General features: G+C 60.6%; 4 protein-coding genes across 7 annotated transcripts; 1 reads left to right on the top strand and 3 right to left on the bottom strand.

The window, feature by feature from the left end:
• Nucleotides 1–4,643: 4,643 nt before the first annotated feature.
• Nucleotides 4,644–8,202, bottom strand: LOC121060818 (ras-related protein Rab-11A-like). Its single transcript, XM_040538948.1, is given in 7 exon segments — nt 4,644–4,898; nt 4,901–4,939; nt 5,137–5,217; nt 5,288–5,481; nt 5,567–5,762; nt 8,164–8,175; nt 8,178–8,202. Coding segments are annotated over 7 exon segments (645 nt in total). The 3' UTR covers nt 4,644–4,800.
• Nucleotides 8,203–9,694: 1,492 nt separating this feature from the next.
• LOC121060641 (ras-related protein Rab-25-like) lies at nt 9,695–13,033 on the bottom strand. Its single transcript, XM_040538587.1, is given in 7 exon segments — nt 9,695–10,068; nt 10,737–10,817; nt 10,999–11,130; nt 11,133–11,191; nt 11,295–11,322; nt 11,325–11,489; nt 12,514–13,033. Coding segments are annotated over 7 exon segments (879 nt in total). The 5' UTR covers nt 12,554–13,033.
• A 148-nt stretch (nt 13,034–13,181) lies between these two features.
• Nucleotides 13,182–14,604, bottom strand: LAMTOR2 (late endosomal/lysosomal adaptor, MAPK and MTOR activator 2). Of its 3 annotated transcripts, none has more exons than XM_040538952.1 (4): nt 14,432–14,603; nt 13,942–14,104; nt 13,720–13,809; nt 13,182–13,389 (listed from the first exon to the last, which is right to left on the bottom strand). In XM_040538952.1, exons 1-4 carry the CDS (start codon nt 14,497–14,499, stop codon nt 13,333–13,335), a joined length of 378 nt encoding a protein of 125 aa, XP_040394886.1. In that variant the 5' UTR covers nt 14,500–14,603; the 3' UTR covers nt 13,182–13,332. The 3 variants fall into 3 exon arrangements, with proteins under 3 accessions (XP_040394886.1, XP_040394887.1, XP_040394888.1); XM_040538953.1 differs by having other exon boundaries at nt 14,473–14,573; XM_040538954.1 differs by lacking the exon at nt 13,720–13,809 and having other exon boundaries at nt 14,432–14,604.
• Nucleotides 14,605–14,847: 243 nt separating this feature from the next.
• UBQLN4 (ubiquilin 4) lies at nt 14,848–26,798 on the top strand. 2 transcript variants are annotated; one of them, XM_040538916.1, is made up of 11 exons: nt 14,848–15,078; nt 17,044–17,195; nt 19,670–19,875; nt 20,192–20,454; nt 21,689–21,847; nt 22,566–22,791; nt 22,960–23,099; nt 23,545–23,628; nt 24,280–24,395; nt 24,996–25,173; nt 25,602–26,798. In XM_040538916.1, exons 1-11 carry the CDS (start codon nt 14,893–14,895, stop codon nt 25,752–25,754), a joined length of 1,863 nt encoding a protein of 620 aa, XP_040394850.1. In that variant the 5' UTR covers nt 14,848–14,892; the 3' UTR covers nt 25,755–26,798. The 2 variants fall into 2 exon arrangements, with proteins under 2 accessions (XP_040394850.1, XP_040394851.1); XM_040538917.1 differs by lacking the exon at nt 23,545–23,628.
• Nucleotides 26,799–27,060: the final 262 nt, after the last annotated feature.

The following is a 27,060-nucleotide window of genomic DNA, read 5'->3' on the forward strand; positions in this document are numbered from 1 at the left end:
GTTCAAATAGTAGATGCTATCCATATTGTTTAATCTATAGTAGATCCAAGTGATCCCAGACAGAGCAGAATGTAAAGTAAACTTGTAAACAAGATCAGTTATCATTTTTAACTTCCCCAGAAATTCCATCTTTTTTTGGTACTATTTTTCTGAAGCAAACAGATCGACGAACGAAAAGCCTAACAAAATAACAGACCACCGACTGGTACCTTCTGTCAAAGTCCTGAAGTTATTTTTATAGAGGGGAAAAAAAAATGGGATCTAATAATATGTATTTTTTTAAAAAGATGCGTTTGGGTTTTTATGTTGCTTTTTTAATAAAAAGTATAAGGATTTGGCTAGTCACTGAACAAAAGAAGAAAGTTTTAGGCCATTATTTTTGCCTTATTCTGACCTCCAGCCTCGGGCCTGGAGCACGGAAATGAAAATTTCAGAAAAAACGCTAAAAGTCAGAATCTCGTTGCTGTTAACTTTTCTCGCGCCGTTTGTGCTTTTGGAGCTCCTCCAGGCACTCGAGGTGTCGCGGGTCCCTGTGACGGCGGCGGGACCGTCCCTGGGTGGGTGGAAAGGAAAATTGGGCGCGGGTGAACTCCCCTCTGTAAGGTGACGGCCAGAGCTGGCGGCAGCGAGGTGCCGGTGCCGAGCGCGGAGCCGTGCTGAATGCGCCCTGCTCTGCGCTCGGAGCACGGGACGTTAGGGTTTGGTTCGTTCCCTTTGGTTTTTGGGCTTTTTTTGCTTGCTTTCTTGGTTATATCTCGACCCAGCAAGGGGAAGGGTTGTGCCGGGAGCGGGCGGCGTACGGCTTGGGTTGAGGGTGCTTCGTGAGCAGCTGGCAGCTTGCAGGATGCCAGCTCCGGCTCGGTGGCTTTTTTCGGTGCTGGAGGCTGCGGTGAGGGAGCCAAGGCTCTGCCCTTGAGCGCTGGGACTGCGGCAAGATGTTCGCCCTCTCCTTTGCTTGTACCAGGAAAGACGAGCCCTGGCTGGTCGGACCCTGCTCCGTGTGCGCCCAGCCAAGCGCTCGGCCCCTCGGAGGCTGCTTTTCGCTGCACTGACCCCCTGTTTACACGCGATGATGCTAAAATAAATGACCTAGTGCAAGCTCCGTTGTTCGTGGAGGGAGTGGAGCATTGCCAAGAAAACACCCTCGCAAGGTGGCTGGTTACCTCTGGGTTTAGCTCTTGCTCCTGTCCTCGGGGTCGTGGCTCAGCCGGAGCGAGCCCTGGCTGTCCCGCGGTTCAGGAGCATCCGCCAGGATCCCAAAGCCTTCGACAACCACAGCGGCCACCCCAGCGCCCGCACCCGGGGCGGGACGAGGCAGCCGCTTACCAGCATTCAGCAAAGCCATGCAATAGGTTAGGACAGGAAGCGAAGACAGTTCTCATTCGGTTTCTGCGTATAGCACTGTGAATCCGAGATCGCTCGCTGCGCCCGCCCCGTCAGCCCAGCGCCGGTTCGGGAACGCGGAGGCACGACCCCTCCACCCGGTCCTTCCCCGCGGGGCAGCGAGCGGCCCGTTTGCTCTTTCATTTTCGTTTTACCTCATTGTTTTTTGGTTTTGATACTTGAAGTAGAGTCAGTGCTTGACATTGTGCAGCGGCGCCCTGGACTGGAAAGCGGATGCACTTTATAGTCGCTTGTCCATGGCTCGTGGGGGTCCCATCCTGCCTCTGCCGCGTCCCCGCAAAGGTTTCCCTCGGTGTCAGCACCGCAGAGCCAGGATGGGCAGGTTCTTCCAAAAAAAAAAAAACAAAAAACCTTTCTAGGATGTTCATGAGCAGTCTGTGGTGTGTTGTGGGTTGAAACTTGGAGCCGTGTTCTGCTGTCAGTCGGCCCGGCTGAGGTTGGGCAGCCTCAGCTTTGGTCCCTGCACCGCTCGCCTGCTTCGGTGGGGTTACTCCACGGGAATCCAAAGTCCCTTCGGCCCTGGCAGGCTGCGGCGTCCCTGCTGGACCTGGGCCAGCATCGCTTCAGGGCCGCTAATGGAGCAAATTGAAAGTCACCCCCGGTAAAGTGACACTAATGTGAAATCTGGAGTTGTTCCACCGCTGTCTGCGCAGCTACGCAGGGATTAAAAAAAAATAGTAATAATGAAATCGTGTCCCCCACCCTGCCTGGCGGTGGCGGTGCCAGTTCACCGGGCGGCTGATGGCAGAACGCGTCCTGGTCTTGCGGCGATGCTTGGGGACAACTCGCTGAGGACCGGAGCAGCGCCGCGTGGTCTTCCCTCGGCTCCCAGCAGCTGAGAGGGAGCCGCAGTCGCAACCTGCTTTGCTCAGCTGTGAGACGATCGCCCTTTTTGATTTTTTTTTTTCCTTTTTCCTTATGAATTCTCTTCAAGAGAATTGTAAAGAAAGGGGAAAAAAAAAAAAAAAAGCCAGGCCAGATCCTGTTTTGCAATTGAGGGTTTGCTCCTGGGTTAAGCAGGCGTGAAAGGCAGTGGGATTTGACGGCTGGGCGCGTGGTGCCGGCTGATCCCGGCATCGGCTGCAATTTCCTCCGGCTCTTCCCGGTATTGGAGGTCCCAGCTCCAGCTCGCTGCCGCTGGGGCTCCGGCAAAGCATCTCTGGGGCCATTTCCCCGTTTCTCGAGCAAAGCCTCAGCCCCAGGCTTCCAGGGGAGCTCAGCCCATGCCAGCCCCGCGCAGCCCTCGCTCGCCAAGTGCCACTGAACTTTCTCGCCCTCGCTCCAAAATGCCGAACGAGTCCACGTGCATCCGCTTTTTTCCACGGAGCTGCCGGTGTCGGCCTCGGCATCCCGACCGTGGCCCCTCCGCTTAAAGTCCATTCCCTGTTACGTTGTGTTTTCCTTTTTTTTTTTTTTTTTTTTTTTTTTTCCTTTTCTTTTAACGTCATAGGAAACCTGTAGTCGGGATTGTTACTATTGGAAACCGATCACATGTTCCATCCAGGTATTTTCATCTCTCCGGCATTACGCAAAAATAAAGGCCTGAGAGAGAGATATAACCGAACATAGAAGTAGAGTTAGGCTCGTTGTCTGAGTTTTGAGGCATATAGTATAAGGGGAGAAGGAAAAAAAATTAAAATAAAAATTAAATAATGATGTTGCACAACTTGTAGAAACAAAGAAGGGAAAGGGTTAATGTATTAAATGTGCTAAATTACATTAAGAACTTAATTTTATTAAAGTATTATTACTTAAGAAACTTGGTATCTGCTCTTGTTTTCTGTCTGTTCACGCTCTGGGAAGGGCTCCAGCAGCGGCGGGTGGGAGCGGGGCCCTGCTCAGAGCAAGGGATTTTACTTCCACGGCGATCCCATCCCCTGAACCGGCTGCCACCCTCAGCCCTGGCGGCGAGTTCCTGTCTCCGTGAGCTTTGGGTCACCCTCTCTGCCACGCCGTTCTAGCAGGAATTGTGTAAAAATGGGGAATCGGAGCAAAATGGAGCTAAAAGCCGTGACACCCTGGGGACCTGGCGGTGCCCGGGTCACGCTGCGCCAGGGGGCTCCAGCCAAGGGTCAGGTGCTGCCACGGTGGCTGCTCAAAAAGGGTAAAATCAAGCCAAAATGGGGCTTGCCCCACACTTCCTCCCTACCCCGCTCCTCTTCATGCCCTTCCTCGCCTGGGGATGCCGCCGAGCTGCCATGTGCCAAGGCGGGGGGAACAACGGGGCCGGAGCTGGCGCGGTTCCTGGGCTCAAGCAACGACCCCAGCAGGCAGAAAAAGCCTCCAGCAGCAACTTTATTTTAGGATTCTGTCCAAATTCCTGTTTTGTCAATAAACCATGCCCCAAGGCAAAATCCTGCCAAGTGGGACGGGGTGACCGTGGGCAGATGTGGAAAGAGAGACCCCACACACACCCCGGGGGATGCGCTCCTGGGGCTGGGGCGAAGGGAAGGGAAGGGATGGGATGAAACGGGATGGGATGAAACGGGATGGGATGGGATGGGATGCGATGGGACGGCCCCTGCAGCCCCCGCATTGCCCCCTGCCCATCACGCCAGTGGCACCGGCTCTGTCTCAGCCCTGGGGGGCCCGGCTCTGTCCCCTGGGCAGGGGGATCGGGGCTGGCAGCCCCCTGTGAGCGCAGCACACGCTCCATCTAGCGGCAGCCTCATCCCCAGGCTGCGCCCTGCTGTCACCAGTCCCTCGTCCTCACCCCACAGCCCCAGAAGTGGCAAAATCTTTCCAAATCCCCCCACCCTGGGCCCCTTTTCCCCTCCTCGTGCATCCCAGCACCCGGCCGAAGGACAGAGCAGCTTTTTCCTCTGCGCTGGCTGCGCTGCAGGGGTGCCTCAAAGGGGCTCAGGGCACAAAAACGGGGCCCAAGGAGGGAATCGCCCCCTGCACCCCCCCACAGGGCGCCCCATCCACACCCAGAGCCGTGCCCGGGGCTGGGTGCACCCAGTCTCTTGCCAGGCAGAAAGAAGGTGCACCCTGGCCCCCCACCACCCCCAAAACCTTCCCCAAAGGGCTGCACCCACGGTGCCACAAAAACCCGGTACCAGGCAAGGGATTCGCTGCGCTTGGGTTTGTTCAGTGTCACCCTAAGGTGACTTCGGGGCTGGAGAAAGCAGGACATGAAGGGTGGCACGTCCCGAACCCTGGGGAAGAGAGGCACTGGTGGGGAGACACGGCTCAGGGAGAGCTTTTCCTCTCCGTTCCTGTAGGTCCTACATAACACAGGGAGAGCAGCACAAGGCGGCACGGCCAGCACGCACAGGAGCGGCCGTGCAGAAGAAGCGGCCGCCAGCCCCATCCCGTTCCCGGGGGCTGCAGTGAGCAGGTAGAGGGTGAGAAAGGCGACGGCTCCGTGCGCGGGGCAGCGGGGGCGGCGGGGGCTCAGATGTTTTGGCAGCAGGGCGCCTGGCGGCCCTCCTGCTGCGTGGGCAGCACGCGGACGGGCTCGATGGTCGTGCTGGGGCCAAACTCGGGCTCGGCTGCCCGGTGATCTGCCGCTGCGACACGATGCGGTAGATCTCTGCCGAGAAAGGGGAGAAGGAGGGAAAACTTTTTTTAAAAAAACGTGGATTTCAGTGAAGGAGCTTCCCCCTCCCAAAGCGCACGGCTCAAGAGGCTGGGAGCACCCACCCCTCCCCGTCACGGGGAGCAGGATCCCACCCTAGAGCATACAGAGGTCCCGGAGGGATCCCAAAGCACCTCCTGGCCCCCCCTTACCCGTGAGGATGTTGTGGAAAGCTGTCTCCACGTTGGTGGAGTCCAGGGCCGACGTCTCGAGGAAGGACAGCCCGTTCTTCTCTGCGAGGACAGGCTGAGCTCAGGCATGTCGTGCGGGATGGGGTGGGGTGGGATGGGGTTTAGGGGATACCTGCAAAGCTCCTGGCCTCGTCGGTGGGCACAGCCCGCAGGTGCCGCAGGTCACTCTTGTTGCCCACCAGCATGATGACGATGTTGGCATCGGCGTGGTCCTGCAGCTCCTTCAGCCAGCGCTCGGCGTTCTCGTACGTCAGGTACTTGGCGATGTCGTAGACGAGCAGAGCTCCCACGGCCCCCCGGTAATACCTGGGGACAGCGAGGGGACGGGGTCACGGCCGATTCCCAGGGAAGGGACGTGGGATTGGGGGGGGGGTGCAGCGGGGACACTCACGCCGAGGTGATGGCCCGGTACCGCTCCTGCCCAGCCGTGACCCAGATCTGAGCTTTCACGGTCTTGTTGTCCACCTGGATGCTCCTCGTGGCAAACTCCACCCCGATGGTGCTCTTGCTCTCCAGGTTGAACTCATTGCGGGTGAAGCGGGACAGCAGGTTGCTCTTCCCCACGCCAGAGTCCCCGATGAGCACAACTGGGGGGGGGGGGGGGAACAAGCACGGCGTCGGCCCCCGGACCCCCAGCACCAGGCAGCACCGATTGTCCCCACCGCAGCCATGCGGAGCCGCCCCCAGCCCTGCAGGGACCTGGACGTCCCCGTCGGCCCCCATCTCCTTTTCATCCCGAGGGAATCGGTGCATAACCAGGGATTTAAAGAGCTGGTCCAAAAGTGAGCACCGGACAAGGAGGAGGAGAGAGAGAAGAGGAGGAGGAAAGTCCCTGGTGTGGGCTGGGTGAGTGCATTTTCTGCCTAGTTCCTGTAAAACCTGGCGCAACAGGCTGCGGGGAGGCTCCGTCACACGGCTCCCCTATCGAGTTTGTTGGGTTTGTGACTCAACAGGTTTGGATTTCTTTTCTTTTTCATTGCTGCTGGCTCGGTCCGTTCCCCAGGGGAATGCGGACTCTGGGGGGGCCTCACCTTGCCCTCCCCAGCCGGGACCAAACCTCCTCGGCAGCAGGGCCACCGCCAAGCCCCCCCCACCCCGTCACCACGCTGCGGGGAAAGGGAACCCGGCGAGGGACCAGCAGGAGCTCGGGGCTCGACCAGCAGCAGAGGAAGGGAGGCTCCTGACGCCGCGGGGCACTGCGTGGATGCCTGGGAAGACCACGATGGGCTGGGCTGCCCTCGACGAACCACTGGAGACACAGAGGCCAGCAATGTGCCAGGTTCGCTAATGAGCCTCATCGCTTTGATCCAGGCTCGGTGTTTAATTAACGGGAAGTTGCCACTTCCCTTGGCTCAAGTGCCACGTCTCCGATCCCGGCAGTGCTGCTGCAGCCCGGCTTCCACTGGCCCCGTGCACGCCCACAGCAGCGCTGAATACAGCTGGGGAAACTGAGGCACGCGTGTGCCGTGCCCCTGGAAGCCTTAGGACAGGGGCCTTAGGAAGCCTGAGGAGCAGGAGACTCCCTCATCAGAAAGTCGGAATAACGCTGCTTCGAACCGAAACCAGCACCCGTTCGGGGGACAAAAAGCCCCAGCAAAGCCCCAGGGACCCAGCGAGCGCTGGCCCAGCTCCGTGCCCCTAAACACCGCGTCTCCCTTGGACTTTGCCCCTGGTTTGGGTGGAACCCACAGGTTCTGGACTCAAACCCGGGTTCTCTTGTTTTTAAGGAGAATAAGAGAAGAACGGGGAAGGAAACGCAGAGCCCGACCTCCAGCTGCCCTCAGCCCCAGCTCCTTTAGGAGCCCGGCACCACAGGAGGACACCGCTGGGCCCCCCCCGAGCCGTGCCTCCGGCGTAGCAGCGGGCGAGACGCAGGGGCCGCCCCTCGCTGGGTCCCAGGAGAGCTCCGGGGAGGATTTTTGAGCCACCTGCTCGGCGGAGGGTCCCTGCCCACGGCAGGGGGTTTGGAGCGAGGTGATTTTTAAGGTCCCTTCCGACCCAAACCAACTCCGTGATTGATTTCCTGGGCGGGGGCCAGGGGAGGTGCTGGCGGCTGACTCACACCAAGGTCATCCCTGGCTCCTGTCGCGACTTTTGGACGTCCTGTTGCGACTTGGCGACGTCCTATCGCCACTTTGCTCCAGCCAACAGCACCGGGACCCCGTGCTGGTGGCTGGAGAGAAGATCCCGGGGCTCCCGGCTCCCTTCCCAGGGGGGGCAGCGGGGCTTTTCCCCGCTCCTCCCGCTGCCCACGACTCCCCCCCAGCCTCCTGGGCTGCCCAGGGCCGAGCACCCCCACCCATGGGTGCTGCCCCCCAGGGGGTCCTGCCCCCCCCCCCCCTGCAGCACTAACGAGAAGCCGGGGCCAGGAAGAGCTGCTCGCACCCTTGGTGTGGGGACACCCAGCACCTGCCCAGCACCGGCTGGCCCAGTCCCCGGTTCAGGTCCTGGTCCCCGTTCCTGGTTCAGGTCCAGGTCTCCATCCCCAGTCCCCGGTCCTGGTCCTTGGTTCCCAGCCCGGTCCTCAGTTCAGGTCCCGGTCCTGGTTCCCGGTCTCCGTCCCCGGTCCCGGTTCAGGTTCAGGTCCCGGTCCCCGGTCCCAATCCCGATCCCCAGTTCCCGGTCCCCGGTCGCGGTTCTGGGTTCAGGTCCCCGGTCCCGGTCCCGATCCCCGGTTCCCGTCCCCAGTCGCGGTCCTGGGTTCAGGACCCCAGTCCCGGTCCCGATCCCGATCCCTGGTTCCCGACCCCGGTTCCCGGTTCAGGACCCCGGTCCCGGTCCCGATCCCCGGTTCCTGTCTCCGGTCCCGGTCCCCAGTTTCCCGGTCCTGGGTTCAGGTCCCTGGTTCAGGACCCCGGTCCCGGCCCGGATCCCGATCCCGGGTTCAGATCTCGGTCCCCGGTTCCTGGTCCCCGGTCCCCGGTCCCCGGTTCCTGGTCCCCGGTCCCCGATCCCGATCCCGATCCCGATCCCGGCCCGGCCCCGTACCCTTGAAGAGCAGTCGTACTCCTCGTCCCGGCCCCGCATCCTGCCCCTGCCCCGGCCCCGGTCCCGGCCCCGGCCCCGGCCCCGCTCCCCCCGCCCAGCCGCCGATTCCGGACCGGGGCGGGGGGGGGGTGGGTGGGCTCGGACGGGGCCACCCCCCGCGATCCATTGGTCCCCCCACTCCCTCCTCCGCTGCCATTGGCTGGCGGGCTGTCCGTCACCGCCCGGCGGCTCACCTGGCCAGGTGCGTGGGGGCGGCGGCGCCCCGAGCCCCCCAGCCCCCGTTCTCCAGCCCCCTTCTTCCCCTTTCCCCTTCCCTTCCCCTTCCCCTTCCCCCCTCTTCGACTTCTTCACCTATTCCCCTTTCCCCCCCATTCCCCTTTTCCCCCCCTTCCCCTTCTTCCCCCATCCCCCCTTTTCCTACTCCCCCTTCCCCCTATTCCCCTTTTCCCCTTCCCCCTATTCCCCCTTCCCCCTTTTCCTCTCCCCCCCTTCCCCTACTCCCCTTCTCCCTCCCTTCTCCTATTCCCCTATTCCCCTATTCCCCTATTTCCCCTTTCCCCCTACTCCTCCTTTCCCTCTACTACCCCTTTCCCCCTATTCCCCCTTCCCCCTATTCCCCCTTTCCCCCCCCTTCCCCCTTTCCCCCTATTCCCCCTTTCCCCTATCCCCCTTTCCCCTATCCCCTTACCCCCTCTTCCCTATTCCCCTTCTCCCCCTCTCCCCTATTCCCCCTTCTCCCCCTTCCTCCCCTTCCCCTATTCCCCTTTCCCCCTATTCCCCCTTTCCCCTTTCCTCCTCCCCTATTCCCCTTTTTCCCCTATTTCCCCCCCCCTTCCCCCATGACAGCACAACCCGCTCCCCATGCGGAGCCTCCAGCCCTGGGCCCACACCCAGGGGAAGACCCGGGGAACCCGGCAGCGTCCCCCCGTTTCCCAGGGTGCGGGGAGGCCCCTTTTTAGGGCCATCGGCTGCCGAGCATCCCCCCGGGGGCCACTGGGGCAATGGGACAGGGGAAGGGGCGCAGGGACCCCCATCGGGACGCACCCCATGGGCATGGGGTGGAGGGCCCGGGCCCGAGGCCACAAGGGCTGAGGGTTCCAGCAGCGAAGCCGCCTTTCGCAAGTCCTTTAATGGTGGCATCACCGCGCTGCGGGACACGGAGCTGGTGCTGGGCCCCGTCCCGGGGAGCCAGCTGAAAACTGGGGGGGGCCTCGGCTCGGTCCCGCCGTCACGGCGTCCCGGGTCAGGGATGGGGACAGACCCGCTGCACGCTGCTGCTTCGCTCCCCGAGGTTTGGGATGTGGTGACCCCGAAGCTGTCCCCACTGGGGACGCGGAGCTGTGGGGACAGGCACGTCCCCAGCGCGTGGCACAGGCCCCACGGCAGCAACCGCAGGCGGCCGGGGATTGCGGCGGCTCCCGTGGGTGGCGTGGCCCCGGCGAGCCCCCGGCAGCACCCCAGGGCGTCTCAGTCCTCTGCACGGCGGGGCTGGAGGGATCGGGATCGGGATCCGGGCGGCTCGGTGCTGGTGTTAATTAATCAGGACCCGATAAAAACGAGGCGGACGGAGCAGAGCTGCCGGCACTGAGGCTTTTCCCGTTTCTGGCAGAATTTGCCCGCTGTCCAGGCTCCCCGCCACGCCGGGGCGGGGGGTGGCACCGCAGGCTGCTTGCCCCCAGCCTCTGTTGGTGGCCCAAAAGGGGCCGGCACGGAGGCAGCCCAGCCCCAGCTCCGTGCCCCTGGCACGTCCGGGCCCCCCGAGCTGCCCGGCGGGCCAGATGGCCACGCAGCACGGGCGCTTCTCCGCCTGCGCCGGGGCCGAGCTCTCCGGGCTCTCGCTGCCGAGCGACACCGTGCTGCTTTGGCTGCTCCTCTGCTTCTGCTTCTGCACCTTGTGGAAGATCTCTGCAAAACAAGAGGGGCCGGGGGGGGGGGGGGGGGGGGGCGGGTTCGTGTCATGGGGGAGCAGAAACCTCTGAAGGCCCCCCGTCGTGTTCGGGAGGACACTTTGAGGAGGGCGGGGGGGGGGGAAGCAGCTCTCTCCGGTTGCGTCCCTGTGGCCAAGCGTGGGTGGCGGGGAACACCTTGAAAATTTCCTCTTGCCCAACCTGGATTAGTGCTTCGGCCCGTGCTGGGGCTGGCACGGCACGGCACGGCACAAATGGCAGGGCACACCTCGCTGTGCGCCTGTCCCCACCTTCCTGGAGAGGTGCTCCCGGCCGAGCATCGCCCCTCTCCGTGCCCCGGGCCCCTGCGGGTGGCTCAGCAGGACGCTGGAGACGTTGAGTCAGGAGCCCCCCCGGGATTTTGCCCGAAGGGGCCCGCGGATTACAGGGGAGAAGGAGCCCCGGGGCCCTGAGAACAAAGCCACCGGGTGACAGGGAGCGAAACGCCCAGCGCAAAAAGGCCGGAAACCAAACCAGCCGGAAAGGCGACACCGAAACCAGCCCCAAAACTGCTCAGGTGGAACCGGGCGGAGGAGAGACGCGCTGAGAATCCTCCGCCCGGCCCCGGGTCCCCACGAGGGACCCCGCCGCCCCCTCCCCGTCGCCCCGCGGTGCCGGAGCGCGCACCCTTCAGGATGGTCTCGAAAGCCTGCTCGACGTTGGTGGAGTCCAGCGCCGAGGTCTCAACGAACAGCAGCCCGTTGTTCTCTGCAAGGACAGCGGGCCCCGTGGTGACGGGGACCCCAGCGAGGGCACGGCTCATTTTGGGGCCCCTGCCGGGATTTTCGGGACACACCCCCCCCCCCTTCATTGTGAGCACCCGCTAGCGGGGAGGGTTGGAGGCTCGCAGCTTGTTTTTGGGGGCGGCAGGAGCAGCGAGCGCCCGTACCTGCGAACATTTTCGCCTCCTCCGTGGGCACCTCCCGAGCCTGCACCAGGTCGGTTTTGTTCCCCACCAGCATCACCACGATGCTGGGCTCGGCGTGGTCGTACAGCTCCTTCAGCCAGCGGTCCACCACGTGTACGTCTGGTGCTTGGTGATGTCGAAGACGACCAGGGCACCCACGGCGCCCCGATAATACCTGGGGAAGAGCCCCACCATCACCCCGTGCTCCGGACGCCCCACGGCGGCCTCGGTTTGGGGGTCCGGGGGTGGGGGTGTGGGTGTGGGGAGCCCGTCCTTACGCGGAGGTGATGGCGCGGTACCGCTCCACCCGGCCGTGTCCCAGATCTGCGCCTTCACCATGGCATCGCCCACCACGATGGTGCGGGTGGAGAACTCCACGCCGATGGTGGTGCGGCTGTCGTGGTTGAACTCGTTGCGGGTGAAGCGGGACAGCAGGTTGGTTTTGCCCACCCCGGACTCCCCGATCAGGACCACTGGGGAGGGAAGCGAGAGATCCCGCTGGGGCCGGGCGAGGAGGGTACCGAGGCCGAAGCGTGCACCCGACAGGCTTCGGAAGAACTCGGAAAACCCTTCCTGGCCTGATCCAGACCCGCCAGCGGCCCGTTGCCTTGGCACGGCAGCGGCTGGACCGTCCCGGAGACTGGCACAGGGACAGCCCCAATACAGCGTGAGCCCGGGAGGGTGAAGGGGAAAAGGGAAAAGGGGAGAAAAAGAAGAAAAAGGGAGGAAAGCAGCCCTGGACCATCCTGGCCCTATTGACAACGGCCCCAAACATGGACAGAAAATGGGTTTAACCCCCGGCACAGCAAACGGAGCCCCAACCCCACAGCGGGAGCTCTCAGCCCCTCTCCAAAGCCACCCAGGGGCTCGTAGGGCCCCCCCGTGCACTCCCTGAGCACCGCTGAGGCCCCAGCACCGCTCAGGGAGGGGATCCAGGCAGCAGGAGCAGGACGAGGACGCTGCCAAGCCCAGGGGACGCCTGCGGTTGGGTACGTGGGGCTGGTGGCACCCGTCCTCCCAAGCGAGGTCCAGCCGGTGGCACCGGGGGGACACCAGCACCCGGTGCTTGCATCGCTCCGGGCCCACGGCCGGGTCTGACCCCGCGTCCTCTGCGCGTGCCACCACCGAGCACCGTGGCAGGACGACTTTGAAGTGCCCGCCGCCCTCGGCTGGCACGTTTACACCTCGCATGTACGGCCCCAGCCGTGTCACCCCCTCCGCTTACCGGTGCCCCGGGGGCGGCAGAGGGTCCCCAGTACCTCCGCGGAGCCCACGGGCAGCAAGGCAGCCCCCCGACCCCACCGCCATCCGTTCGGGACGCAGCCCTCAGTGCCAGGACCCTCTGCAGCACCGACTGCTTGCTCGCGGGGCACATGAGCTGCAGGGGTAGCCCCCAGCCCCGTCCTGGTTTGGGAAACGTCAGCCCGGGGGAGGACCCCCGCCCTCCTCCCACCCTGTCCTTTGGGTGAAGGGAAGGGGACGAAGTTTCCTCCTCACCCTTGAAGACGAAGTTGTAGTCTTCCTCGGCGCTGCTCATGTCGCCCTGCCGCCGCCCGCCCCGGCCGGTTTTCCTCCTTCCCTCCGCTCGAGGTTTCCTCCTTCCCTCCGCAAAGCCTCGAGCGGGGCGGGCTCGTGGAGGCCGCCGGAGGGAGGGGATGCGGAGGGCAAAGTCTCCTCGGCGGAGGGGAGCGAGCGGGGTCTCGGGAGCGGGGCCGGGAAGCAGAGGCGACGCGGGTCGCGTTGGCGGAGCAGCGCGGCCCGGGCCGGGTTGACTCAAGGGGTGGGACGGGTGGTGGCGGCGCAGGTTGGGCAGGTAAAGTCACCCCTGGGACCGTCACGGGGCAGCCGGAGGAGGAGCTGGGCCCGATCCTGGGGCCAGCGCAGCGCGGGGCAGGCTGGGGCAGCGGGGCCAGGAGCAGGGCCCCAGGCTCAGCCGGGATCTGGCAGGACACCGGCGCTTTTCCTCGCCTCTGCTGCCGTCGCGTGAAAGCCGGGAGCAGCGGGGGGGGTGGGGGAAAGGAGCCCCCCCAGACCCTCCCCGCAGGAACGCAGCGGGGCTCTCGGCAGCTTTTTTTGTGCTTGTTGCAGACCCCAAGCTGGCGGGTAGCTGCCCCGTCCCACCCTTTCACCCTCCTTTTATCTGAGACGCACAGAAGGACACGAGCATCAGACACGTTTTATTTCCCCTTCCTTGGTCCCCTCCGCAGCAAGCGGCCGTCCAGGCTCCGGGGCTCCCCGCCACGCCGCCGGAGGTGTCGGAGCTCTCAGCCGTGGCACGGTGCCCCCCGCGAGCCCGTCAGCTCCCTGCTCCCGGGGTCAGGATGCGGCCACCTGTGTCAGCGGCTCCTCCAGGTACTGGACCAGCGCCTGCGCCTGCAGGTGGGGACTGGTGTGAGGGGTGCTGAGCGCACCAGGGCTGCAGCCCCCAGGGGACCCGGTCACTGTGGGCAAACCACATCCTGCCCCAGCGCCCGGGGGATATTTGGGATCTGCACGGACGCCGTTCGCGTTCTCGTTTTGGCTTAAATTTCACCGTGGAGCCTTAATAATGTGCGGTTTCCTGCCTGAGCTGGTGTGGGAGCTGTCAAAACTCTGCCCGGGGGAGAGAAGCATCCCTGGCATGGCTGCTTGCTCCACCGCCGCCATCCTCTTCCTCCCGGAATTACCCCAACGGCCCCTTTTTGCCCCTCCCCACCGCATTACCTTGGCTTTCAGCATCCCAAATCCCACCGTCTCCTTCGCGTACATGCACAGCAGGAGGTTGGCCACGCGCGTGATGGCCACTCGTCCCTCCTGCCCGGAGAAAAACGGCACCTGTCGGACCCCCGGCTGGGCAAGGACCCGTTGGGGGGCGGGTCTGAGGGGGTTTGGGGGTGCCTGTGACGGGGGGGGGGGGGGGGGGCCTGGGGGGCAGCCCCCACGTACCATGCAGTCCATCAGGATGAACTTGAGGTTGTCCTCGTTGAAGGCCTGGTGCCCGTTCTTGTCGTAGGCCACCCAGATGTTGCTGGCGATGGCGGCGGTGACCCTGGCGTCGGTGTCGCCGTAGCCCGAGTAGGCCAGCAGGGAGCCCTCGTTGTTCAGGAGCCTGGAAAAGAGACGGGGCGACGAAAATTTGGCACCGCCGAACACGGGGGGGAGGGGGGCACCAGCACCCAAGGGTGGGGCTGTCACCCCCAGAGCTGGGTGCTGGGCTCGGCAGCCCCCCCGCCAGCCCCCAGGCTGAGCTGAGGGAGCTGGGGGCGACCCCAACGGCCCCAACCGCTGAGCTTTAGGGTCAGGAGCTCTGTCCTGGGGGGGGGGGGGTCCGCCCCCTTCCCCCCACCCCCCAGCAGCACCCCCACGGCCCCCCAACCCCACTGCGTGCCCCCAGGGGGGCTCAGGGACGCCCCCAGCCCGGCTTCGCCCCGCTCACAGCGTGCTCTGGACGCCGCCGGTGTTGGCCTGGCTCAGCACCTGCGTCAGGGCCTTGGGCCGCAGCATGGCGGCGCCCTCCCCCCCCTCCTTCCTCCTCCTCCTCCTCCTCCTCCCAGCCCCGTCATGGGGGGGGGGGGCCCCGCTGACAGGCGCGGGGCACGCCGGGACTTGTAGTTCCGCCGCCCGCTCAGCGCGGGGCACGCTGGGAGTTGTAGTTCAGCCCCCCCCCTCCCCTCCCCGCCGCCCCCTTCAGGCCTACTCGGCCCCGGGGGCACCCCCCACCCCCCCGGCCGCCCCCAAAACCCTTCCCCCGCAGCCGAGCCCTTTCCCCGCAGCCCCGCAGCCCCCCCCTCCCCCGCCGGGCCGCCAGGGGGCGGCAGAGGCAGCCCGAGGCGGGGAGGGCCCGGGCGGCGAGCGCCGCCTTTCTCTGTCGGCGGCGGCCCCGGGCGGGCGGCGAAGATGGCGGAGCCGAGCGGCGGCGGCGGAGGCGGTGGCGGCGGCGGCGGTGGAGGAGGAGGAGGAGGAGGGCCGGGCCCCGGCGGGGTGGAGCTGGGGGGGCCCGGGGGGGCCCTGATCCGCGTCACGGTGAAGACCCCCAAGGATAAGGAGGAGATCGTCATCGCGGACGGGGCCTCCGTGCGAGAGGTGGGGGGCCGGCGGGGGGGGGGGGGGGGGTGAGGGTGAGGGGTTTGGGCGGGGGGGGGTTGGGGGCGGGGGGGGGATTTAGGGGGGGGGGGCGTGGGGGGTTCGGGGGGCGTGGGGGATTTGGGGGGCGTGGGGGGGGTTGGGGGGATTTGGGGATTCGGGGGGTGTGGGGGGGGTTGGGGGGATATGGGGGTTTGGGGGTTGGGGGGGGGATTTGGGGGGTCGGGGGGTATTGACTTGAGGGGAGGAGGTGAGGATTCGGCGGGGGGGGAAGTTTGAGGGGGGGAGCGGAGGTCTTGGGGTGGGGGAGGGGTCCTGTAAGGCTCCCTTGGATTATATGGGGGAGTAGGGGGAGGTGAGGTGGGGGGGGGGGCTGGGAGGGGGCCGGAGGCCGGGGGGGTGGGGGGGGGGAGAATGGTTTTTTTTGGGGGGAGAACGTTTGGGGAGGGGGAGAATGGTGTCGGGGGGGGGGAGCATGGTGTCGGGGGGGGGGGGGAACGTGGCGTCGTTGGGGATGCGGGGAGGGTGGCAGGAGGGGGCGTGGGAGGGGTCGGCTTTGGGGAGGGGGATGCGAGGGCTCGGAGGACCCCCCCAGGAAGCGGGGGGGCACGGGGCTGGGCTGGGAAGGGCAGCGGGGAGCGGTGCTTTGAGGGGGGGGGGGGGGGGGACACAGCCTGCGGGGCGCCGGGCTCGGGGCCGGATCCGCGCACCGGGGCGCAGCTCCCCGGGGGGGGGGTGGCGGGAGCGGGGCTGCGAACGGCTTCGGGGCAGAGGCGCAGAGCTCAGGGCCCGCCTGGCACCCATGGGTGCGGGGTCTGCTCCTGCCCGGGAGCTCCGCGGGGCACGGGGGAGCGGGAGGGGATCTCGAGAAGCGGCTCCAGCGCTGTCAAAGCGGCGTCGCCAGCGCGGCTCTCGGCCCCGGAGCGTGCTTCCGTGCGGGGTTCGGGGCATTTACGGCCCGCCGGAGCCCTGGGGAGGGGAGTTGTGGGGTTGGCGGGGGCCGCGGTGTGCGTGGGCCCTCCTGCTCCTTCCCGGGCAGCTCCCCGAAACCCGGCGGCGCTCTGGGGGGGGGGGGTTGCCAAGTGTCCGCCGCCTGCCGAGGAGAGCACGAAGCCCCGCAGCCAGGAGAACCTCGGGTTCAGGGCTGCGCCCTCCGGGGTGCTGGGTTTGCGGGGTTTTGGCGCAAAGGCTGCGAGCTCCTCCAGGAGAGGCGTGCGCTTCTCCTCCCGGCCTTTCCCTGTGAATTTTCGCTGGTCCGGGGCTTCCAAATGCAAAGGGTTTTTTTTTTTTTTTCTTCTTTCTTTTTTTTTTTCTTTCTTCTCTCCAATCAACACGGGAATGCCCCAGCCGAGCTAGCGGTGGCGAGCTTATTGGCAGGTGTTAATCCCTCCCCGTCACACAGCAAAGAGGAGATGTCAGCGGTGTACGGCGTGCATACTCATAGGGAGTCCAGCCCACAGGGATAGGAATTAGAGGAGACCTGGTTTAATTCCGGTGGCTGAGGAAGGACGGTGCCCTTTTCCCGTGTCAAGTCAGAGTAGGGCTTTCCTTCCAAAAAAAAAAAAAAAAAACCAGCCCAAAAAACAGACAAATAAAGTTCGGTCACTGAGGATAACTGGTGTGTTTGGATTAGCCCTAAGAGGCACACCTGATCTTTCTTTGGAAGCCTCCGGCTCGCCTTGAGGTAATTGTTCTGTACGTTCTGAAATTTACTCCCCATCTTGTAAGCGGTGTAGAGCTTGTCTTTGCTTTTTTGTTGTTGTTGTTTTTGTTTTCCTTAACGCCTCAGACATCCTCAGCAACTGGTGACTGAATTGCTGCCTGCATGGGCTCCTTTTCGGTGAGGTACTGAAGGACTGTCGGTTCCTTATGCCGTTTGCGGGGTCAATCGATGATATCTGGAGCGTTATCTTTCGATTTCTGGTCTCGGCCGTTTGCCTGACAAGCGCTCTGTTTGTTTTTCAGTTCAAAGAAGAGATTTCCAGGCGGTTTAAAGCCAAACAGGATCAGCTGGTTCTGATCTTTGCTGGGAAGATCCTGAAGGACGGAGACACTTTGAATCAACACGGGATCAAAGATGGGCTGACGGTGCACTTGGTCATTAAGACTCCACAGAAGTAAGAAGCTGTTCCGCTCGGGGGGGGCTGAGAGTAAAGGAGCGATGGGATTATGCTGTGGTGGAGCGGCTCGGCTTCGCCGGGGACTGAAGCAGAGCACTTGTGGGCGAGTCCGGCAGGGGTGACGGAGCGGGACAACTCTTGGAGGCTGTCTTTTCGCCCCACTTTGCCGTTTAACTGCGGGGTTTATCGCTCGGCCTGTCTTTTCCCCGGGTTATGCAGCTGTGTGAGCTTGTGGCAGGTACCTGAGGGGGCAGGCTGCTCTTCGGCACAGTTAGCAGACGTGGCTTTGCGTAGTTTGAGCCTCTCTAACTTGGTCACCTTGCGAGATCCCCTCTGAACTTGACGCTGTCCTAGTTCTTACCAAGATGACTCACTGCTAACAGAAATGACCTTCCCGGTGAGTCTGTATTAAGGCTGAAAGTAATGCCCGGGTTGCCTTTCGCTTCCCGCTCTAGCCAGCAGCTCAGCCTTTCTCGGGTGCCGTGGAGGACCCGCGGCGCACACCGAGGGCTCCCCACGGGGCAAAAGGGCTTCCTTGTGGCACCTGTAGGCATCTCTGCGTGGGCACGTGCAGGCAGCTGGGAATTTGGGGAGGCTCAGGCCGTTTGGCTGCTTGCAGTGAGGTCACCAGCTCGGGAGCACGCTGCGGGCGCGCCCCTTGGTGGCTTCCAGCCTGAGCGCAGCTCCCTCGCGTCCGCCTGCGCCCTGTCACTTGGCCTGAGCAAGAACTGCAGGGTGAGCGCGAGGTCCTGCGAGGCCGGGCCTCTCCCAGCGCTGCCCAGTGAAGCAGAAGGCACGAGAGGCTCTTGGGAGCTGTTGCTGTGCCTCAGCCACGTCTTGTTGATCTCGAAATGCCCTTCGCGACAGTTCCTTGGGCTCCCTGCTGCAGGCTGATCGGGCGCCTGGTAAACGAACGGGGCTGCAGCTTTTTGTGCAGGGCCGCTGTCCCCCGGGGGAGCTGACGGAGTCGAGATTAGTGCTTTTTTTTTTGCTTTTTTTTTTTTCCCTCTGTTCTTTACAAAGCCCAGCGCGTGTATTGTCAGCTTCTGCAGGAGGTCTCGCTCTGAATCCTGCGTCTCCAGGTCGCTTGATAGGCTGATGCTGTTTACCGCTGTCCCCGCAGCAAACTGCGGTAGTTGGGAGCCTTTTCAAAGGGTAAATGAGAGAGCCGTCCTGGGCTGCTCGTTTTGTTCTCTGATAGTCACAGATAAGTGCTTACTGAAGTCATTACAGCCTCTTCCTGTGCTGAGAGAAACCAAGTGACCTTTCTGCAGCTTCCTTCTTCCTTTTTTGTTAAGCTTCCTACTTGCTTTGTTCCCCACGTGCTCTGCCTCCCTATCAGCGGCCGTTGGTTTTCAGCACCGGTCGGATGGGGCTGGAAAACACAGCGAGGCCTTCAGGTTCAGGTTCTGAAAGTCCTAGAAGGCGTGTGGAGAGGGAGAGGGGCTTAGAGAAGGGCAACATTCTGGATTTGGGACAGGAGAGAAAAAAGGGTGGGAAAAACAAAAAACCAAGAGATTGCTGTTCGTTATGCGTTAGTGACATAAGTGGCGTTTCTTTTTTGAGGTGAGTAAAGTGAATTTTGCCGTCTGATTTCATTTGAAAGCTCTTCAGCGCTAGTCCAGGACTCTCGCTGCCATGACTGCAGATGCTTCAGAGAATCTTTGCAATGTTCCTTTTTTAAAGGCCTATAAAAATCCCAAGGAAGACCTGTGAGTACGAGGTACTGGTTTGGGTCGGTTTAGTCAGTAAAGCTGGCGTCCTGTATCTGCTGCGCTGTGGCTTGTGATCCCGTGTGTGTTAAAAGAAGCCACGGTAAACTTGTGGTGGAAGGAGAAGTCTCACGTATAAGGTAAAACCAAGAGCGGAGGTGTGAATTCGTAGCCCTGCTGGCCAGAAGCGTTGTTTAGGGTGGATGCTCGCTGCTTCATGCCTCGTTTCTCCATCTGTAGGGTAAGGCAGACACTTACTTTGTCCCCAGGAGCACCAACAGAAATATTCAGTGCATGAGAGGAGTTGCAGCAAAGCCAACTCTTGTTTACCCCGTCCACTAGCCCTGCTGTAACCTCCTGTGGTTTCTGTGGGAGCAGCAGGAGGATTTTCCTGTTTGCAGCAAACTCATTGCTCAAGGATATGGCTGAGGTAAATAGTTCAGCGTGATTCAGGCGAGAGCTAGATGCAGCTCGGAGTAAGACCAGTTGAGCCGCTTCGTGTGGGCCAGGATGAAATGTCAGAGGCTGTTATGCATCGGGGTGGGAGGCAGATTCCAACAGATGGAAGGCATCTGGGAGCCACAGCTGTGCAGCCCTGCAGCCGGGAATGAAAGCAGCCGGGGCTGGCTGCTGCTGGGCCAGCGGGCTTGAAGGGAGGCTGCCTCGGTCCGGGGTGCACGGTCCCGCGTCCCACGCGGAGGATTCTGCTCCAACCTCCCCAGTCTCAGGAGTTTAACGCCTCGTTTTGTTTCTTTGCAGGGTCCAAGATCCAACAGCTGCTGCTTCTGCCCCCAATGCTGCTTCTGCCCCCACCGCAAGCTCCCCTTCTCCTGCTGCCCCGTCTCAGCCTTCCACATCCAGCAGCGCCGCTTCGGACGCCGGCAGCGGCAGCAGGCGGAGCAGCGGGTCAGGGACTGTGGGAGGTCCTGGAGATGGAGGCCCTAACAGTGCCACGTCCATCCTTTGTAAGTGCTGGCTGGGAGAAAGCCGAACGCGAAAGAAGTTCCTAGGAACGGGAAGGAGCCGGGAGCCCCTGTAATTGTCCCTGCCGCTTGCACGAGTCGCTTCCCTCAGCGTAGCTCGGTTTGCCTGCTCAGGATAAGAGCAAAACCCTTTGTGAAGCATGTGCAGGGGATGTCCTCCCTCAGAGCTGGCTGCCGTAGGAATAGGATGCCCCAAGATGAGTGTGGGTGCAGTTCAGCTGATGCACTTGTCCTCTTTTTGCAGCTGCCGGCAGTTTCTGACTCACGCCTCTCTCCCCGTGTGTTGTTCCCTCTCCAGCTGGCTTTGGCGGCATCACCGGGCTGGGCAACCTTGGGATGGGCTCGGCCAACTTCATGGAGCTCCAGCAGCAGATGCAGCGGCAGCTGATGTCCAACCCCGAGATGCTCTCGCAGATCATGGAGAACCCCTTGGTGCAGAACATGATGTCCAACCCGGACCTCATGAGGCAGATGATCATGGCCAATCCCCAAATGCAGCAGCTCATGGAGCGAAACCCGGAGATCAGCCACATGCTGAACAACCCGGAGCTCATGAGGCAGGTGGGTCAGCGCACCGGGGGCTGGTCCAGGCGGGTCCAAGAGCATCTTTGTGGGCCAGCTTCGGTGTCTGCTCACAGAAGGGGGCGTGTGAATGCCAGCCTGATGAATTTAGAGATCTCTTCCTTTTCCTTCCCTCTGTAAGCTCCTCACAAACAGATGGTGGTCTTGAGTTAAGTGAATAGCGATTACACAACCCACATGCCTGCAACTCTTATCTCCCTTGCAGGCCTGTTGTATCTATTATGTGGTGGGCAAAAAAAGGATACTTGGATCGTTCTAGTGTGCCACACACAAGGCTGCTGTGTTCTGTGGAACGGATGGGAGCAAAAGCAGTCACGGAGCAATGAAGCTACTGTGAATGGGTTTCGTTCTTCTCTTTTTCTGTTGGTGGATTAAGTACAGACTTACAGAGCTGTACGGTTGATATTTTACTAGTAAAATATTACACTAGGCATAGGCTGGGATCCCAGAGGTCTCTTTTTTCTGTACTGTCCCAGAACAGAGAGGGCCCGTGCCCCGGAGAGCTAGCTGTCTGTCCGAAGGTTTGTCGGAAGGCAAGCTTGAGGGGAAAAGTGAGAGTGTGGGTGTTAAATAGTTGGCAGGGCGCTGCTGTTTCCCCAGGAAGACTTTTCAGGAGGTGTTTCCGGGTATGAGCGTAGTTTCCCTGCGCTTCCAGTTGTCTTTCCTTTCAACTGTGTTGGGCCTACGTGAAATTCCAGCGTTGCAGGACTAAATGGTGAACGATCCATGTTTATGCATCTCCTCAAAGGAGGTCTGGGTGTTCTTTGAGCAGGGGAGACCCACGAGAAGTCTGGAGATGGTGAATTACTTGGTTTTTCTGCAACAGGAAGGATCCAGTCTCTTCCACCTCAGTTTTTGAACGTGGTCCACCTGCTTTGAGTGGGAACATATGGGTGTTAAATGTTTGGATGTTCTGATACTGCTTAGAAACGAAACAAGGCCGAATTGAGGTTATGAAGGAAGAGAGCTGAGCAAGGGTGGGAGGAGCCAGGATCCCTGGGCTCTCTTTGCTTGGATAAATGATCTCTCTGCTCTCCGGCTGTGAAACGGGTTTAATTATACTCTTTCTTCTGGGAGCTGAGACTTAACTCTTTCAGGGCTTGGTTGGTAAATCAGTAGAATACCGCTGGGCTGCTCACCGGGCTCTCGATCCGCTTCAGTCTTCCGTGGTGCACGTGGACCTGAACTTCCCGTCTTTCTCTCCTTCTCCCAGACAATGGAGTTGGCTCGTAACCCTGCCATGATGCAGGAGATGATGCGGAACCAGGACCGTGCTTTGAGCAACCTCGAGAGCATTCCAGGAGGCTACAACGCCCTGCGCCGGATGTACACGGACATCCAGGAGCCCATGTTCAGCGCAGCCAGGGAGCAGGTACGGGCTGCACACGGGGCGCAGCGTGCCGAGCACGGGGAGCTGGCCTTTCCCTAACCCTCGTGGTGGCGGGCAGCCTCCTCAAACCACAGCTGTTCATCCCCTCCCCTTTCAATTACGAACGCAGCCGTTGGCGGAACGTCGTGCGGTGCCAGTCAGCTGCCTTTACTGCGTGGTTTGGGTGTATCTGAGCAGGGACCTGCCCTTGCTCCTCTGGTCTCCGAGCAGGCTGGGTGCCAGCCGTTGCCGATCCGAAAGCCCCACGGCTTCGTTAGCGCGGCCCTCGGCTCCCGGCAGGGCTTACTGTATTAGCTCAAGCCTGACGCCTTCGGATTGGAGCTGGCTGGGCTCCAGCTGGCTTGGAGCACGGGAGGAGCGAGCGCAGGTCTGGCTGCAGAAGGCTGCGCAGACATACTCCAGTCTAGCATTACCTACTGGTATGTCCGGGTGCTGATTTTACATGGATGTTTGGAAGGCCTGTGTTTGGGAGCCAAATCTAGGGCTGTGGCCGTTTCTCGAGCCTGGAGTTTTTCTGAAAGTGGCGTGTTGTGGATTACAAAGTTCTCGGGAGGCAAATTATGGCATGTGTTTAGCAAATCCTGGACCCAGATGAATATGATGGGCTGTTCTCTAGCCACGCAGTGGTGGGGTTAGTCCAACATTCCCTGTTAGGGCTGACTGATTAAGGCTATTTCTTCGTTCTCCCCTTCTTCCCTAGTTTGGCAACAATCCTTTCTCTTCCTTGACGGGGAACTCTGATAGCTCAAGCTCTCAGCCTTTGCGGACGGAGAACAGAGAGCCGTTACCGAACCCCTGGAGCCCCACGCCCCCTGCTTCCCAGAACCAGGCGCCCAGCAGCGAAGGCAGCACTGGCCCAGCAACCACCCAAAGCACACCGACTGTATCCAACCCCTTCGGGCTGAATGCTGCTAGCATTGGGGCTGGTACGTAAGCGAGAGAGGGACCAGAAAGAGGGTGGCAAGCAGCTGTGGCTGTTTACAGCCATATTCCCTGTTGCCTGGTGGATAGGCGGTGTTGTACTTCAGGCACTGCAGCAGTGCTCAGGCTTGTAATGGGTTTTCCTTTGTCTTCTCTTTCGTTTACCCTCACAGGCATGTTTAACAGCCCAGAGATGCAAGGCCTCCTGCAGCAGATTTCCGAAAACCCTCAGCTGATGCAGAACATGATCTCTGCCCCTTATATGCGGAGCATGATGCAAACTCTTGCCCAGAACCCGGACTTTGCAGCACAGGTAAAAGCGTTGCGATTGTATCTGCTATTATCAGGCAGGCCTTGGGCATGACACACATGAGACCAGTCTGCTTCTGTAGCTGGAGAGGTTTTTCTTGCTGAGAGCTGAGCGAATGTGTACAACTTTGGTTTATTTCTCAGTAGCTTGAAGGTAGTCACAGTAAGTAGCGAACTCTCGTGTCTTTGGTGAGCCCCTGACAAAAGAAAGTGGCTTTCAGAGGCACATGGCATTGGCCCTTCTCTTTGCCCTTGGATCCTGTGTTCAACACTGCTGCCAGGAATTGAGCTGTCTTATTTCAGTTCCCACGAGCACGGGAACGTGCTGAAAGCCCAGGGAGGAAGTCAGGGGCACGACTGACTTGTTCTTCGTGGCTTAGTTAGCGTAGGGTCTAACAGCCAACGGCAGCAAGCCTCTGACCCTACCTACGTGTGCTGTCTCTTGCTAGATCATGGTAAATGTCCCCCTCTTTGCTGGGAATCCACAGCTTCAAGAACAGCTCCGCCTTCAGCTCCCTGTCTTCCTGCAGCAGGTAAAGGCCCCTGTCTGGCCCTGTGCTGCTCTCAGCCCCCGGGCTCCAGAGCTTTTCGATCCTCTGTAGGCAAGGGAGCATCTCGGCTGTGTCGTCAAGTGGAGTAGGAAGCATGTGGGCTTGGGTGGTTTGGGCTGTGAAAGAAAGGGGGTTGCGCAAAGGAGAGGGAAAGTGAGAGCGTGTTTGGACGAGGCCACCTAAGTTAGGTGATCTAAGCTACCTAACGGTGGACTTGAAATTGGACTAGTCACGATGCATGAAACCCCTTTGTGGACAGTCTCTCGCAGTAACGAGCTTACAAAACTGAAAACAGCTAATTGTGCTAGAGCAGCTGGTTCACTCAGGTAAATCAAATAGAATCGCTTTAATTCCGAAGGCGTGTGTTCCCCTTTCTTAATCCGATTCACCTAGCCTATTTAGGAAATTTGATCTAAACTCTTTCAGTGTCTCTGTGTAGACGAGCCCTGCAGTCTAGAGACTCGAAGGAGAAACCAGACTCGCAGGTTCGCTCTGGCTGCAGGGCTCGAGGCGCAGCTCTGTGCTGAGGCCGCTTCAGATTTAAAGCTGGTGGCTCGCTGGCTGCAGAAGCTCTCGCTGTTTGGTACCCGCTGAGTGGTTTTTTTTTTTTTCTTCTTTCCCCTTTGTTCCCAGATGCAGAACCCAGACTCCCTCTCCATTCTCACCAACCCCCGCGCCATGCAGGCGCTCCTCCAGATCCAGCAGGGACTCCAGACGCTGCAAACGGAGGCCCCAGGACTAGTGCCAAGGTAACGAGTGCTGGAGAGTGGGTTTCTGCAGGCAGAGCTGACAGTGCTTGATACCAGCAGGCAGACTAGTGGTCGATTCATCAAGGAGAGTCATGGGGACCTGTGTGTGTGTGCCTGCGGGCCTCAGTGAGCTCCAGCTAATTAGCACTTCCTGCTTGTTTGCACTTGGTGCGGGGGAAGTCCTTGACCCTTTCTTTTCGGAGAAAAGATCCGGGAGCTGCTTGGTCCCTCCCCTGTCTTTTGGTAGCGGTTGGACTCGAGAATTTTATCTCTGAGGAGAAATGAGATGCGCAGCCAAGGAGGTTGGGTGGGGAAGTGAGGTCAAACTGGTCTGCCAGCAGCCCTCGGGCCCTCTGCTCTCTGGCAGCGCGGGTCGCCTTCAGCCTTTGCAGTTCCTTTCAGGCTGCACCTCTGTTGGGATTGCCTACTCCCCGTGGCGTGCATGACCGGGGTACAAATGAGGCCAATTAGGTCGACGGAGCTGTCCCGAAGCACGGGTTGGGGCAGGGGCTTCCCCGTGCTGCCTAACTCCCACGAGACGGGCAGGGGACGCCCAGAAGCGCCAGCTTGCCTCTGAGCACACCCTGCCTTTTTCTGCAGCCTCGGCTCCTTTGGCATGCCTCGAATGCCCCCGTCCTCCACAGGAGGAAGCACAATCCCGGAGAACCCCGTTCCCTCTGCTTCGACGCCGGCCAGTGCCTCTCCAGCTGGGGGTGGTAACCCCCAACAGCAGCTCATGCAGCAGATGATCCAGCTGCTGGCCGGAGGAAGCTCTCAAGTATGTGACGCCCAGCTCCACGCTGCTGGGCTTCTGGGGGACGTCTGCAGGGCGAGCTAGAGCTTGTCCCGATCCCACCCCGCTCCGGGGACGCGGGTCCGCAGCGGGTTTCTCTTGGGCGCGGTGCTTTCTGCTAAATTTGCAGGGTTTGGTGTCCCAGAGCGGTTAGTTCTTTGGGGTAATGCTTTGGAACTAAGAGCGCCGTGCACGGCGCTGCTGTCGCCGTAGGTACAGAACTGGGAACCAACTGGGTGCGGCGTGAGGGCTCCGCCAGAGCCCGGGGCAGGTTGGGGGAGGCGGGTAACGTCGCCAAACGGGCCTGGAGAGTTTCAGTGCTCGGCACAGGGTCCCTGCGCGGCCGTTACTGTCCACGTTGGATGTCATCTCTGCTCTCTGCCGCTAAGGTCTTTTGTCCTCTTCCTCTGCAGGCGCAGAGTCCTGAAGTGCGATTCCAACAGCAGCTGGAGCAGCTGAATGCCATGGGCTTCATTAATCGTGAGGCCAACCTCCAGGCGCTTATTGCCACTGGTGGAGACATCAATGCAGCTATTGAGAGACTGCTGGGCTCCCAGCCTTCCTAAACTCCTGTCATGCTGCCCCACAGATGTCAGCACATGCATCCATACACATGCGCAGGGGGATCTTTCAGGAAAGCCCACCATCATTTTCATATCTGACAGCTGTCCATGTATTTAAAACAAAAAGATACAGCTTAACCCCTGACCTTCCTACTAAGTTAAGATTTCATGTTGAAATGCTCTTTAACTGGCTTGTATGTGGATTCCAGTTCTCATCGTGGCCACAAAGACTTCAGATGTGTATTTTTTCCTAAATATGCCCTCTGTCTCAGACACTCTTCTCTCTTTCTCTAGATGGTAGAGGCGATACTTCTAGTTATTTACCTGAATGATTGTGTTTTGAGTAGCTTGATTTTAACTGTACATGATTCTCTCCCTTAGCCTTCCTTTCAGGCAAATATTTAAAACTTGAGCCAAGTTTGGTTTCTGGTTATTTCTCCCAGCATCTTATTGGGAATGGATCAAAAGAAAAAATTGAAGTGACTTGGAAATTTCTGATGTCATTTGTTTTAATACTTCATTGGATGAACCGAGCTTGTGTCCCTCGCACACAGGTGTCGCAAATCTCCTGGTAAAGGGTTGATGTGCATGGAAACTACATCTGCACTGTGGTTCCTTACGCTGTCGGGATAGTGTAAAGTAGCCTGGATGCCTTCAGGGATCAGGCTTGCTGTTGAACTCGAGTTGAAGCGGCGTGCAGAAGGTGTTTGAAAGGTGGGTTTCTGCCCAAACGATACAGTTCTTGTGCAGCAGTGTCAGGGGTTTGTTGGCTCAGCAGGTTCATTTCTGAAAGCGTAAAAGCAAGAAGAGGTTGAAAAATAAGTCAAAGATCTCTTCTTTCCACTGGAAAATGTTGACGTTCATGTTCTTCCCAGTTTAGACCACCCGCCCCCCCCCCCCCCATTTTGGTGTGTTTGAATGTTACGACTCTCCAAGAAACTCTCCCCAAGGACCAGCAGGGTGATATTTTCCCAAGAGCCTCCATGGCTGTGTAATTTGCATACCATTTTTATCAAAGAAAAAAATAAATGCGCACAACCATCCGTCTCCCTGCGCTCCATGTATCTTCCTTGATTGCCACACCGAAGCTGATTGAGTTCCCCTAATTATTTGTGATTAATCTGTCTCATCCCCCTCGCAGGTAGGGCGGGGTGTCGGGCAGCCTCCCCACCTCCCCGGGCTTCCTCCGCTCCTGCGGCAGGAAACCTTCTGGCCGCTTCAGCGCTTAAGAAATGCTGCTGAAAGCTTGCCCCAAACCTGGCTGTAAACGTGCCCGTTCAGATGCTGCCTTTTCGTTAGGGGCTTTTGC

The sequence above is a fragment of the Cygnus olor genome, chromosome 28 (assembly GCF_009769625.2).
Source record: "Cygnus olor isolate bCygOlo1 chromosome 28, bCygOlo1.pri.v2, whole genome shotgun sequence".
NCBI lineage: Eukaryota > Metazoa > Chordata > Aves > Anseriformes > Anatidae > Cygnus > Cygnus olor.